The sequence below is a fragment of the Microcebus murinus genome, chromosome 6 (genome assembly GCF_040939455.1).
Source record: "Microcebus murinus isolate Inina chromosome 6, M.murinus_Inina_mat1.0, whole genome shotgun sequence".
Classification (NCBI taxonomy): Eukaryota; Metazoa; Chordata; class Mammalia; order Primates; family Cheirogaleidae; genus Microcebus; species Microcebus murinus.
The window spans coordinates 12,064,676-12,078,566 of record NC_134109.1 but is presented as its reverse complement, the minus strand read 5'-3'; the positions used below and the strand labels follow the sequence as shown (position 1 = coordinate 12,078,566).

The 13,891-nt window shown below is 58.7% G+C and overlaps 1 protein-coding gene across 1 annotated transcript; it reads left to right on the top strand.

The window, feature by feature from the left end:
* Positions 1-314: 314 nt before the first annotated feature.
* CHGA (chromogranin A) lies at positions 315-13,045 on the top strand. The gene is made up of 8 exons (XM_012738585.2): positions 315-546; positions 1,385-1,431; positions 4,052-4,145; positions 4,944-5,012; positions 7,178-7,276; positions 8,856-9,296; positions 9,969-10,468; positions 12,587-13,045. Exons 1-8 carry the CDS (start codon positions 501-503, stop codon positions 12,668-12,670), a joined length of 1,380 nt encoding a protein of 459 aa, XP_012594039.2. The 5' UTR covers positions 315-500; the 3' UTR covers positions 12,671-13,045.
* The last annotated feature ends 846 nt before the right edge of the window (positions 13,046-13,891 follow it).

Below are 13,891 nucleotides of genomic sequence, written 5' to 3'. Positions count from 1 at the left end.
TGGGTGCACACTGGAGGAACGCGAGGCCCACAGGCGGGGAGTGACTTGCCCGTGGACACACAGCAAATCGGTGCAGCCGTCGAGGGGTGGAGGATCAGCGCAGCCTCCCCGCACCCCCACCCCAGGCCACTGGCTCCCGGCCAGATCCGCCAGCTATGAGCCCTGAAGGCCAGAAGCAGCGAGAGGTGAAGCCGGAGGTGGAGAGAGCCTCGGCTGGACCCCTAGGGGGTGGGAAAAGGGGACAGGGGGCGGCACCGCTGACGTCATTTCCGGAGTCGGGGGTATATAAGCGGGGCGCAAGAGCTCTGTTGCTACTGCAGTACACTAGCCGCGGGCAGAGGCTTGTGGCGGACCGACGGACGGACGCCGAGCCACTGCTCCCCTCACCCCCGCGCCCGCGCCGCTTCAGCCTGCCCCCGGGCCGCCGGTCCAGCCGCCCCTCGCCCGGAGCCTCGGTGCCCGGCCCCACACCGCCAGCTGCTCGGCGCCCCGGGTCCGCCATGCGCTCCGCCGCTGTCCTGGCGCTCCTGCTCTGCGCCGGGCAAGGTGAGCGAGCGCGGGGGCTCGGGGAGAGGGTCCCCGGGCGCCCCTGCCTGCTCTTGTCCTGCCTGCTCTTGTCCTGCCTGCCCTGAGGTCCGGGCACCCACCGCGCAGCGCCACGCGCCCCTCCACACGTCCCCGCGGGCGCGGCGAGTTTCAGCACCGCGGACAGCGCCTCCGCCTCCCACCCGACTCCGGAACCCGGCCTCCGCCCAGGACCCGCGGGACGCTTGGGCCGGACTCCCAAGCCCGCGGGGTCGGGCCCCCTCGCGCCCCCACCCCTAGTCTGGGCTTGGCGCCTCGCTGCATCGGGACCAGCGCGGGTCCGCGCGGTGGCCGGCCAAGGTCACTGGGGGGAGGTGGGAGGGACTGCTCTCTCCCCCTGTCCCCTTTCTCCCTCCTCCATCCCCCCACTCTCCCTGTCTTTCAGCCCTTGCTTCTCCCTCTCTCTCCCTCCCTCATCTCTCTCTCCCTCATCTCTCACAGCCCCCTATCTCTTTCCCCCACCTCTGGGGGCTCTGTCCCTCCCCCTGCAAAGTCCCCCACCCTAATCCCACTGCTGCCCTTGGCCTTGTTTTCATAGCACTTTTCCCTCCAGAGCACACCTCCTCCCCTGCAGGAGCCTTCCCAAGGGGAGGGAGGGCCTCCCAGTGCAGCTTCTGGGGGCCATGCCCCGGGGGCAGCAGCTGGGTAAGGGAAACAAAATCAGCCCCAGCTGGCCTTTTGGGTGGGGGCAGTTTATGGGGGAAGCATTGGGTGCAGGGGCCCCAGTGAGCCCAGTCAGCCAGGACTGGGCTGCCCTTGGAGCAGAGGAGTGACTCCAGTGCTCTTTCTTTCTCCCTAGTCACTGCCCTCCCTGTGAACAGCCCTCTGAATAAAGGGGACACCGAGGTAAGAGGGGTGCTGGGGACAAGGGGTAGGAGGTTCCAGTGGACACCTCACAGCAGTTCTTGGGCAGCTGCAGGAGTGAGTTTGGCATGAAGCCAAGAGCCAGCACTGCGGCTGCTGAGCCTGGGGACAGCTTGCAAAAGAAGATATCAAAGATTGCTTACTTTCGCTGCCATCCCGCTGTGGGGACTTCCCCAGCTTCCTCTGAGCTGCCTGTGCAGCCCGAAGGGCCAGTGTCTTACCTGCTGGGTGGAGGTGGCAGGCCCGCTTGCTGTCTTAAACACTGAATCCAGTAGGCCCACCATGGGCTGGTGGGGGCAGCTTCTCTGTAGTTGTCTTTGTCCACAGACCTGTGAGAATAGCCTTCACCTGCCTAACTGTGGCCTCCCCCTTCCCTCTTCTTCTCCCCACAGGTGTGCCAGCAACACCCCCAGGTACTCCAGCCCTGGCTCTCCTAAAGGGCCACAATGAAAACATACTTTTTTCTCTTTTGTGAGACAGCGTCTCACTCTGTTGCCCAGGCCAGAGTACAGTGGCATCATGATAGCTCACTGCAGCCTCAAACTCGTGGGCTCAGATGATCCTCCTGCCTCAGCTTCCTGAGTAGCTGGGGCTATAGGCATGTACCACCATTCCTGGCTAATTTTTTCTATTTTTTTTTTTTTTTTTTTTTAGAGATGAGGTTTTCCTATGTTGACCAGGCTGGTCTTGAACTCTTGGCCTCAAGTGATCCTCCTGCATTGGTTTACAATGTGCTAGGATTACAAGCATGAGGCACCACACCTGGCCTGAAAACATTCTTGAGCATGCTCCTGCACCCAGGGTCCCAGCTGGGACTGGTGGTGGAGGTCACATGGGAAAGGGCCTTACGAAACACTGGGAGGGGTTTCTTTAGCAGCATGAGACACTCCATGCTGTGCGTGTACTTGGAATTCATTCATGATGGAGCTGGAGCTGTTTTTGCAGGCTTTGGTACTCATATAAACTTCCACTTGGGGATCAGAGAAATTTCTATTTTCTACCTTTCCAGGAGCTGTTTTCTTCTAGTAGAGGCTACAGTTAAAACCCAAAGTATCAAAGAGATTTCAGCCTCAATTTACTTAATTATATTTCCTATTTTTTAGCTGCATATAGAGCAGAATTTAAACCCCTACCATTCATTCTAGCTGTGCAACCTTGGGAAAAATTCTTTAACTTCTCTGAGCTTCCCCTTTCTCTCCTTTCCCTCAAGGGGAAGAGTAAAGTGGGAATCATGACTCTGCAGTGCTTGGCACATAGTTGGTCCTCAGTAAATGGCCACTGTTATTCCTAGAGCTTCCCTTCTTGATCTCCCCAACCTTCTTGGGATCCCTCCCCAGTTCTTGTCTTCTGGAGTCTGCCCCCACGGACAGGTGATTACCTGACAGGCAAGGTCTTGGGTTGCAGGGAGATACAGGGAATAGGCTGCTGGACCCTCTGCCAGGTCCCTTATGGGAGACACTCTGGTCACCATATTCTGCCCAGCAGTCGGGCCAGGGGCACCAGAGCAGCTGGTTAAGACCCGAATGCTCCATCTGAAGCTGTTGTGACTACACACACATACTGTGGAGCACTTGCCAGTTTGCCATCCTGCATCCTTGGACCGGTTGCCTTGGCATCCCTTAGACACAGCCTTCCACCCCCACGCTCCCGCCAGCATTGCCTGACGCCTGTCTGACACCTCCTGCTCCTCTACCCGGGCTATTGAAGCAGGTCTGGAGTTGTGACTCTGGGGGTGTTGACACTTCACGCTGGAAAAGACTATTTTTCCATCTGTGCCTTATTACCCTGGGAGGGCAGCGGGGAGGGTGTCCTTACTCCCATTTTACAAATGAGGAAACTGAAGCTCAGAGAGGTTAAGTCACTTGTCCAAGATCACACAGCTAGTATAGCACACTACAGTTGGTACCATCATCAAAGATCACTCATTTATCAGGTAATTATCTGCAGCACCTTGATGGGCAGTGGATATGATTTTCAGAGGTATGGCCACAGTTGGCCTGGGATGGGCACCCAGATGTAGCCAGTTTGTGCTCACATCTAGCCAGGGGTTCATCCCACGAGTCAACAAGGAGCCAGAATATGAAGCTGTGACTCTTTGCATGTGACACCATCATGGGTGTTGGGAGACAGGTCCTGTTTCCACAAAGGGAAGTGCCAGGGAAGGTCTTTTTCTCCTCTGGGCAGTCCAGATGGACTTCCTGGAGGAGCTGACCTTCGGCCATCTTTAAGACCAAAGCACAGTTTAAAGACATCCTTTTAGTGCCCAGGAGCAGCTTCCTCATACTTAGAGAAATAGCATTTGGGGATAAGAAGATACCGGGTACCCACCCCAACACCCCTCTCTCACCACGATCCACCTTATAGGGGTGCCTGCTGGCCATGTGATGGAGTGCCTGGCACATGGCCGGCACCATACAAGGGTTTTCTATTATCGCTGCTATTACTGAGAAAGCTATATGCTAAAAAAGCAGAGCTGTGCCCCTGAGCCAGGCACCCGCTAAAAGCAAATGCCTTGCGTCCTCATTAGAAATTTGCCCTCGAGCCTCCAGGGGCTGAGCCGGATGCCCAAACCAGCCCCAACCTACCCCGACTCTCTTCCCAGGTGATGAAGTGCATCGTCGAGGTCATCTCTGACACGCTGTCCAAGCCCAGCCCCATGCCTGTCAGCCAGGAGTGTTTCGAGACACTCCGAGGAGGTATGGGCCACATGCTGGGGCAGGGGGCTGGTGCCTGCTGGGCTGGGAGATGGGTGTGTGGCTTTTGATGGAATTAATGATTCAAATCAACAATCACTGGCTGAGTGCCTGCCTTGGCCAGGCACTGTGCTGGAGCCCGAGGGGTGTGGGGAGACGAAAGGGTGACAACTCCTGTGCTTACACACTGGCAGAGGGGACACATGTGGACATAACTAACTAGAATCTGGGCAGAACCAAGCCAGGACTGGAACAGCGAGCCACCAGGCTGTGAGCTCCCCGTGGATAAGGACTTTGGGTGCTATGTCCCCAGTGCCTAGGCAGCCTCTGGCACCTGGCAGAGCCTCTAGATAGGGGACAAAATCTTTCCAGCCAGCCAGTCAAGCTTCAACTAGCTGTCACATGGAGCCAGTAGCATTTGGGGTGCGCTTAAAAAGAAACATTGCAAGTCAATAGGTGGAAAAAGGAAGAAAGGGCCCTCCAGGCAGAGCAGACAGCGTAAGCATGGCGCAGAGATGGGAACATGCGCCGTGTTTGGGGGACCTTCCTCTTCCTCACGGGGCTGCCCCAGCCTGGCTGAGGTCTGGGTGTTGGGACAGCGGCTGACCTTTCCCATGTAGTGGACAACTGACACCTTGGAAAGGAGGTAATTTAAGAAGTGTTAACTCTAGACCCAGTCTTGCTGCTGCCACCTGGTTTTGAGTTTCCAGAGTAAATTCCTTGTGCTCAGCTGAAAATATTGCTGGTAATCTTTATCTCCGCCGTTCTCGGGAACCGCCCGTGACCACTCTCCTTCCGCAGACGAACGCATCCTTTCCATCCTGCGCCACCAGAATTTACTGAAGGAGCTCCAAGACCTCGCTCTCCAAGGTATTTTCCAGCCGCCGCACCTGATTCTGGGTAATTCCAGTAACTGAGAGTCAGGGAACCAGGTGGAAGGTCGAGTAAGGGCCTCGCTGGCGCTGTTATTTCCTTTCAGTTGCAGAGTGGAAAAGTGGCATGCTACCTGGTTCCACCTGTCATTGATATTGTTAAAGAGATCAAGGCCCAGAGAGGTTGAGTGACTTGCCCGAGGTCACACAGTTAACAGGGACACGGGAGACGCAGCTTCCCAGTACCCCACAGCCTCTAGCGTTCAGCCCTTTCAGGGAAGCACTTCCAAGACTAGCATGCGGACAGGATTCCTTTCCTCTGTGAACGGGAAAGTGAGTTGACCACAGGGAGAGAGGAGGGGCCTCGTCCCTGGGTCTTGCCTGCCCCAAACACCGGCCAGACTTTCGATGTGCTTCAGAGTGAGGGATGTTTCCCCAGGAGATTGAGGAAATCCACGGCGCTATCGGGGGGGAGTGCAGTGAACTTAGAGGTAGTGAGCTCCTTGTCACTGGTGGCAGTCAAGCTGAGCCTGGACAGCTTGCTGGCTGGAGGGTTAGGTTGCTGTCACCCCACAGTTGGCGGCCACTCTGCCCAGCCTGCGGCCCCTTCCAGTCTTGACGTAAGGTACAAGCTGCTCTGGCAAATTGGGAAGCCGGGGTGCTGGCCTGCCCCCTGCTGACCCTTGGGGGCGGTGGCGGTGTGGACGGGGTGGTACCATTGTGCCCTCGGGCCTCTCCCTGAGAACGGCTCTCTGGCATGAGTCCCGTGTCTGCTTCCCCAGGAAGTGACGGCCCAACTTCAGGGCTGGGCTTGTGTCTGGGCTGGGCTGGGGACACGAAGGCCGCTCCGGCTCCGGGAAGGGCCCCGCTCTGAGGAACAGAGATGTGGGGAGGAGATGCGTGAAAACAGCCACAGAAATGGGATCCCTGTGGCCGTTCCTCCCTCCCTCCCCCACCAGGCAGCATGGCGGCGCATGCCCCTCCTGTGGCTGTGGGGGTGCGCCGAGTCTGGGCGGAGCCGGGGCTATTATTACCCAGGTTTTTAATGTCGTCATCATCCACCCTGGGCTGGTGTTTTTTTTTAAACTAAGCATTAAATATTTTATTTCAATATGATAATTTTAAAATTAAATATTGAATGACTAACTTATTACATTTAAATAATTAAATATCATGCCAACAGATTGTTACAGGGGCATGTGTCCTGAGACGTCTGTATGCAGACACACGTGTGTGAATCCAATATGCGTGTATATCGCTGCTTTCTATGTAAAGAGTTCAGACGTGTTTCCGTCCGTCCATCTGTCTACCCATCTGCTCCCTCCTGGGCTCCCATGACATCTTCCGCAGACCTGTCTCAGCACTCACTGTGCAGCAACCTTGTTTTAGAAATGAACAGCCCAAGCTTGCAAAGCCCGAGTTGCCCAAGGTCACAGAGCTGGGAAATAACAGGAGAGGACTGGAACCCACCTGTGCCTGGGGCCAGAGCCGGGCAAGCTCCCTGGCCCGCAGCCCCCACAAATCCCATCACGGGGAAACATGGGGCCCAGCTGCGGAGCTGGTCTGGCTGAGGGCCGGCATCAGGCCCCGGGCGCAGGTGTGGGGACGGTCGGAGGAGCCGGGTGGAGTCGGGGTGCAGGGAGAGGGGCTCTGGGTCATGGCAGTATGTGCCACCGTGGGCTCAGATGCAGGTCCGGGGCTTGTCCTTCTCCCCAGGGCCTGGGCTCATAGGGTCCCAGGGCAGCAGGGGCTGCTTGAATCAAGACCCCCCCACCCCATGAGGGGACAAGCAGTCATTGTTACCTCCTGCTGCAGGGTCCCCTGAACTGCCAGCCATGTCTTGGGGGTTCCCCACTCCTGCCCCAAGACACCCTGTTCCATTTGAGCCTTTGCTGCTCTGTGAGGCAACAGGCAGGGCTTGTGCTCATTTCCCAGGTGAGAAACTGAGTCAGGAGAGGAGGTGTGGCTGGCTGATGGCCCCCACTGAGAGGGCAGGGGTGTCAGCCCTTCCCCACTCCCTAGGCTCATGCCTCGCAGCGTCTGATTGGCCAGGCCTGGAACACGACGCACCCCATTTACAGAGGGGGAAATGGGGCCTTCGCCCTCACAGACAGATGTACCAGGGCTGGGCCACGTGGGACTTTCCCTCCTGTCCCCATCCAGGTGCCAAGGAGAGGGCGCAGCAGCAGAAGAAACACAGCAGTTTTGAGGATGAACTCTCAGAGGTGCTTGAGAACCAGAGCACCCAGGCTGAGCTGAAAGGTCAGTGCCAGCCGGTCTGGCCAGAGGCAGGGGAGGGAGGACCACAGTGAGGACAGTAGTTATGACGGATCGAGGGTTCCTGAGAGTCAGGGGCCCCTCCTGTAAGCCCTGGTAAGTAGCTGTTATTTCCTCTCTTTACAAATGGGGAAACTGAGGCGGCATGCCTGGAGACTTGAATCGGGGCTTTTCTCACTCCACAGCCCTGGGTCAGTCCCCTCTGCCCCGCACAGGGGCCGACACTCTGGGGCAGGAAGTCTCTGGCCTGGCAGGTGGGCGGCCCCAACTCTGGGTCTACCCAGTGGCCACTGCGGCAGAGCCCCTGCCACCAGCGCGTCTCTCCTGGGGTTCCGTGGTGCCTGAGATAGCCACGTAGCAGGGGGATCGGAGGGGTGGGTGTGAAACACTAAATCAACCTGGATCATCTTTCTAGAAACCAAAGAGGTTCTGGGCGTCAGAGGTCATGCTTGGGGCCACGAGATGCTCTGTGCCCATCCTCCCCGCCTGGGAAGGGCCCAGGCTGCCCTCCCAGCGCCTGCTCTCTCCATGCTGAACATGGGCAGTTAGGCCAGTTTCCAGGAGCCGGATCCCAGTGGTCTTCCATCTGGGGCTAGGAGGGAAAGCCTGCAGGTGTGGCCCAGGTGGCCCCTCGTGGCTGCTTGGGGTACTGCGTGGACCCCCACAGCAGGACTCCATGGGAAACGATCTGGATTGATTACTGATGCCTGCCATGGGCTTCAGTGGGGGATAGCGTAGCACTTGTGCTTGTGTGAATGCGCACGCGTGTGCATGCACATGCACACTCATGCACACACGCATGTGCCTGGAAGCGTTAATGGGGGAGGCAGCTGTGTGTCAGTGCAAAGAGACCCTGGACCTGGTGTCAGGGGGCTTGGGTTCAAGCTACAGACTGTGAGTGTGGACGGGTCACCGTACCTTTCTGCAGATCAGTTTACTGAGTTTCTGTGAAATGGGCATGGGAGCACCTTTCATGGGAGTCCTGGTGAAGCTCACATGGCGGAATATACTTGGCAGTGCCTTGCTCAGCGGTAATTATTCTAGCGGTGGGAGGGATGTCTACTGGTTATAAGACCATGTTCAAGGCGGCCACAAGTAAATACCTTTTAATGAATTTCTATGACTACTGAGGAATTGAACACTTTCACAGGACACTGAAGACAGAGAAACCCCACATAAGGGGAGCATGAAGTTGCAGTAATGGTGTCTCTTACACAGAGAGGTTAAGTGACTTGCCCCAGATCACACAGCAATTCAGCTGATATCTTAATTTTCAGTTCAGGGTTCTATCTTCTGTGGTAATTTTCAAGGTTTGGTTATTTTTGCGTGTGTGTGTATATATATGTGTTTAAAATCACAACCTGTTTTAAGAGGCAGAATAAAAAAGAAACACAATCCAGTTGTGCTCAAAGCAAGCCTGGACGTGGGTGGGGGTTGCCGCGGTGTTTGGGGCTGGGTTTGCTGGGAGCCAGGAGATACGGTGCCTCGGACCTGAAACTGGCGTCTGGGGGGACCGCGTGTAGCCTGGTCCTCAGGGCCTGACTGGGCTCTGCTGTCTCTGCAGGGGTGATGGAGGCGGCGCCCTCCAAGGAGGCTGCGGAGAAAAGAGGCGGTTCCGAAGAGGCCGAGAAGAGCAGTGAAGACGCGGAGGGAGCCAGGCCCCAGGCCCTCCCCGAGCCCGGGAAGGAGTCCAAGATGGAGGGGAACAGCCAGGCCCCTGGGGACGAGGAGGCCACCAACACCCAGCCCCCAGCCAGCGCCCCCAGCCAGAGGGACCCAGGCCTGCAGGCCGAGGGTGACAGGGCAGGTCCCTCTCAGGGCCTGGCGGACAGAGAGAAGGGCCTGAGTGCAGAGCACGGGCACCAGGCAAAGCCGGAGGAGGAGGAGGAAGAAGAGGAGGAGAAGGAGGAAGAGGCTAGGGAGGAGCCTGTCACTCCTTTCCAGGTCATCGAAGGCCCCACGACAGCACTCAGCCCATACCTCGGCCACGGGGAGGCCCAGAAAGGTGAGAGTACATACGACTGTCAACAAAGGCGTCTGGGAGGGTGACTTTATCCGTAATCTCATTCTACTTTCATAGTAACCCTGAAAGGCAGATATTATCTCCATTTAATAGACAGGCAACTGAGGCTCAGAGAGGTTACTTTGCCCAGGGTCACGCGGCTGATTTGTAGCAAAAGCTGAGCTTCCAGCCCAGGTTCCTCTGACTCCCAAACCATGCATTTCCCACTATTCCACCCAGGAGGCGAGCGGGCGTGGCGGGGTGTGTAAGCGGGCGGGCTTTGGGAACAGAGACAGCAGGACAGGCGGGCACAGGCTGATCTGGGGACAGTGTCAGCTTCAACTAGGGCTTCAGAGAGGCCCTGGCTCCTTGTGAGGGCCTTGTCAGCGTCTTCCCTCACTCCCCGGGCCAGGCCAGGGCCCTCTGTGGTGAGGGGCTAGAGGAAGAGGTAGGCTCTGGTCAGCCCACCCCTTTAGGCTTTGAGAGGGTCTTGCGAAGCCCGGCAAGACAGAAGGCTTTTCCCTCCAAGTGGAGTCGCTGTGGAGGCTGGGCCGGGCTCCAAGAGCCGAGGTCTGTGGCCCTAAAGGTGGTCACAGCAGAGGCCCCCAGGGAGTGGCAGAGACGGGAAAATGGCGCTCCCTCCCTCATTCTGCTCTTGCCCACCACCTGCTCCAGGTCGGTCGGAGGCTCTGGCCGTGGATGCAGCCGGGAGGCCTGGGGCTGAGGAGGCTCGGCCCCTGCGGGGGCAGGGAGGGCAGGAGCACTCCCGGCAGCAGCAGGAGGAGGAAGAGGAGGAGGAGGAGGAGATGGCAGGGGCCCCTCGAGGCCTCTTCCGGGGCGGGAAGAGCGGGCAGCCGGAGCAGGAGCAGGAGGAGGAGCGGCTCTCCAAGGAGTGGGAGGACGCCAAGCGCTGGAGCAAGATGGACCAGCTGGCCAAGGAGCTGACGGCCGAGAAGCGGCTGGAGCGGGAGGACGAGGAGGGCAGCCCTGACCGCTCCATGAAGCTGCCCTTGCGGGCCCGGGCCTACGGCGTCAGGGACCCTGGGCCGCAGCTGCGACGAGCCTGGAGGCCGTCCTCCCGGGAGGACAGCGTCGAGGCGGGCCTGCCCCTCCAGGTCCACGGCTACCCCGAGGAGAAGAAAGAGGAGGAGGGCAGCGCCAACCGCAGACCAGAGGTTGGTAGCGGGCAGGGCCTGGCCCCGGGAGCGTGGGCCCCGCCGGGGGGCGGCTGCACCCAGGCGTGCAGTTCTGCCCCACGGAGGGGACACAGTCCCCTTGGAGTCTGGGACTGGAGAGGCGCTCAGACGGGGGGCTCTCGGGGCAGGAGAAAGCACCCCGCTCACAGACAGGAATGTTCAGAGCGACCTGTGGTGACGGGAGGGGTGCTTGTGGTCCCGAAGGCATAGGAGCCTCTGCAGGTTCGAGAGCAGGACGTGGGAGTGACGGGTGGAGCCGGGTGCTTTGGGTGCAGAGAGCTTGGGAACAAACGGCCTGGCAGGACTGGCCTGGGCGGGCGAGAGGACACACTAAGGGACAGGTCATGGCCATGCCCCCAGACAGCCCAGGCACGCCCCCTCCCAGGTTCAGGCCCTGTATCCAGCATAGGTGGCAAAGGAGGGGAGGGGCCAGCTACACCCCAGAGCTTTGGGGAGCAGGTAGGAGAAGCTGGGACATAAGCCAGACCTGGGCTGTGCTTCCTCCCACATCTGTGACCTTAGGTGGGTCACTTACCTCCTCTGAGCCTCACCAGTTCCCCCACTTATGAAATAGGAGCCAGGAGTCCTTTCTGCACTCCTCGTTGTCATGATTAGAACACTCATGAGCTTTGAAAACCTGGCCACAGCCAGGGCCACTGGGGAAGCTGAGGGGTGCGGGGATGCAGGAGGGGTGCGGGGAGTTGGGCTCCTGGCAGGTGGTGCCACCACCTTGAAGCTGGGGGAGGCTGTGGGGGCACCTGGCTCAAGCCTCAGGGACCATGTGTGAATTGGGGCTCTATGGGGGGCTGACACCTGTCCACAACTGTGACCCCAAGGCTCTTCTCTGCCCACCCAGAAGAGGATATAGCCCTTTCTTTGGGCCCCAACCCTCTTTCTGGGCTTGGCAGTCTGAGAGGAGGAGGGCTCCTCCTTGGCAGCTGGCGCGGGAGAGGGCATCTGCCCAGGTCCCCGGAACACTGAGGGGAGGGGCCACAGGAAACTGCAGCTCACCCCCACCCCAGCCTCGGGACCCAGCATGAGGTGGGCACCCTTGAGCACCCGTCCCTGCCCCTAGAAGCTGAGAGAATGAGGTACCAGAGGCACCTGCCAGCTTCCCTGTTCCACAAGCAGCGGGAGCCCCAGACGGCAGGGTGGAGAAATGGAGACCCCAAAGCCACATGCACAGGGTGGATGGGGGCCTCCTCCACCCAGCCCAAGGGCTTCCTGAGCAGCCCCAGCACCACAGAACTCGTGCCCCAGGGGCTGCTCCTCGGTGCAGGGCTCTGGAGTCCCTGTTTCCATGGCCGTCCATTGTCAGTGTCTGCATCCACCGGCTGGCGTGTCCTTAGCAGCCTCGGATCCAACAGGGACCCCAGGAAGATGACCCCTCCTAGGTCAAGGCCAGGGAGGCAGCCTTCCCTGAGCTCCGGCTTTGAGTCTGAGGGTATGCTGTCGCGGGTGTCCAAGCTCCAGGGGCCCTGGAAGCTTCTGGAGACTGGGGCACAGAGTAGGGCTCAGAGGAGGGTCCCCTGCTTCCCTGACCCAGCCTGGCAGCCGGAGCCTAAGGTCCCCCCAAGATCAGGACCAAGGATCGAGGTCCAGCCCCAGGCAGGCTGACACGGGGCAGTGCTCACAGCGTCCAGCCTGGCCAGAGGCCCCGAGGCCCCCTCGGGTGGGGAGCTGCTGCAGACAGACCCGGAACCCAGGCCTGGCCTCCGCCTGGGAGCTGCCACCCAGATCCAGGCTGGGGCGGGAGCTTCGTGTTCCATGTACCTTCACAGGACAGACTCCCACCTGTAGGAAGTAGGAGGAAGTAGGGCCTGGATAAGAGGCCACCCGCGACAGTGTGGGGACAGGGCCCCCTGCATCAGCCACCTTGTGCATAATAATCCCGAGAGACAGCCCAGAAGGATGGTGTCATTGTCCCCATATGATTGAGGTCCCTGAGGCTCAGAGGGGCAAAGCCACCTGTCTGAGGCCACACCAGTTACCTGGTGGCCCAGCTGTCTGGCTGACTGTACCCTGCATGCCACTGGTGCAAGTCAGGTCCTGGGGCTCCCTGTGCTGGCCCCGAGTGACCCTGATCTTCTCTCCTAGGACCAGGAGTTGGAGAGCCTATCGGCCATTGAGGCGGAGCTGGAGAAGGTGGCCCGTGAGCTGCAGGCGCTGCGGCGGGGCTGAGGGGCCCCAGGTGCCCTGTGGTCCTGGCCCTACTCCCCACTGCAGGCCCTGGCCACACAGCCCAGGTGCTGCCTCCAGTAGGGAGGTGGCCTGCAGCCCGCCCAAGCCCAGGCCACCCTGCTACCCCATGCTCCCGTTCCCCTGCTCTCGACCCTGCCCCGGAACCCCCTCTGCAGGGCGGACCCCCATGACTTTAAACATCGATTATTCCTTCTCTCAACACAGGCAGCTTTCTAGAAGTTTCCCTTCCAACATCATATCCACTGGGCACAACTGCAATAACTTCTGACCTTTTGGTGAAAGCTGAGAACTCCTAACTGTAATATATCCTGTATAAAATTTATCTAAGGAAAAATAAATCCGTTCTGGGCTCTTTCCTTTTAGAATTTTTTCCCCCCTCTCAACTCAGAGTGGGTGGGTTATATTAGATTTGGGGCGACTCCTTTCTGGGCGACTTCCTAGCCATGGGATGTTGGGCAAGTGACTTTGTACCCGAGCCTTGATCCCTCATCTGTAAAATGGGGACGCTGGCCTGCCACAAAGGGTGCGTGGGACCGAACAACACATGCGAAAGGGTCCCTTCCTCTCCCCAATACCCCACCAAGAGCGCAGAGTGCCGGCTGGGATGTGGGAACTGGGGCTCGGGCTCTGTCTGGCGGGTCTGGGCAGGCAGGTTCAGCCGCAAGGACCCGGGTTTGACCTCCCACTGGGGCTGGAATCCCCAGCCTCGCCATCAACTAGTGGGAGAGTTTGCACAGCTGTTTCTGGCCCTCCCAGGGCCTCAGTTTCCTCATCCACAAAATGGGGACAATACTTATAGTTCTTTATCAGACTGTGGTGAGGGTCGGAGGGGCCCAGTGTGGACCAGGAAACATAGTATTATTAATAAAACAACATACTATTATTAATGCTATGACAACACAAGTTGTTAGAGGATTCTTGGCAAATCTGGGTCTCTCTGCTGAGGCCGGGCTGTGCCTGCCGCCGTCACTGCCCCCCCGTGTCCTGAGGGACCCGTCTGTACGGCTGGGGCTGCGAGGTGCTTATTTCTTCGCATGTTCAGAGAGAAGTTTACACTCCACCCTCGCCAGTTATAGAACTAAACCCAACACCCGCTGTATGCCACTAGACGGAATTCAAAACATCTGCTACCAAGATAGTAGAGAGGACATGGGGACGCCTTGTCCCGGAAACAACCATCCCAAGGACGAGCCACCTGCA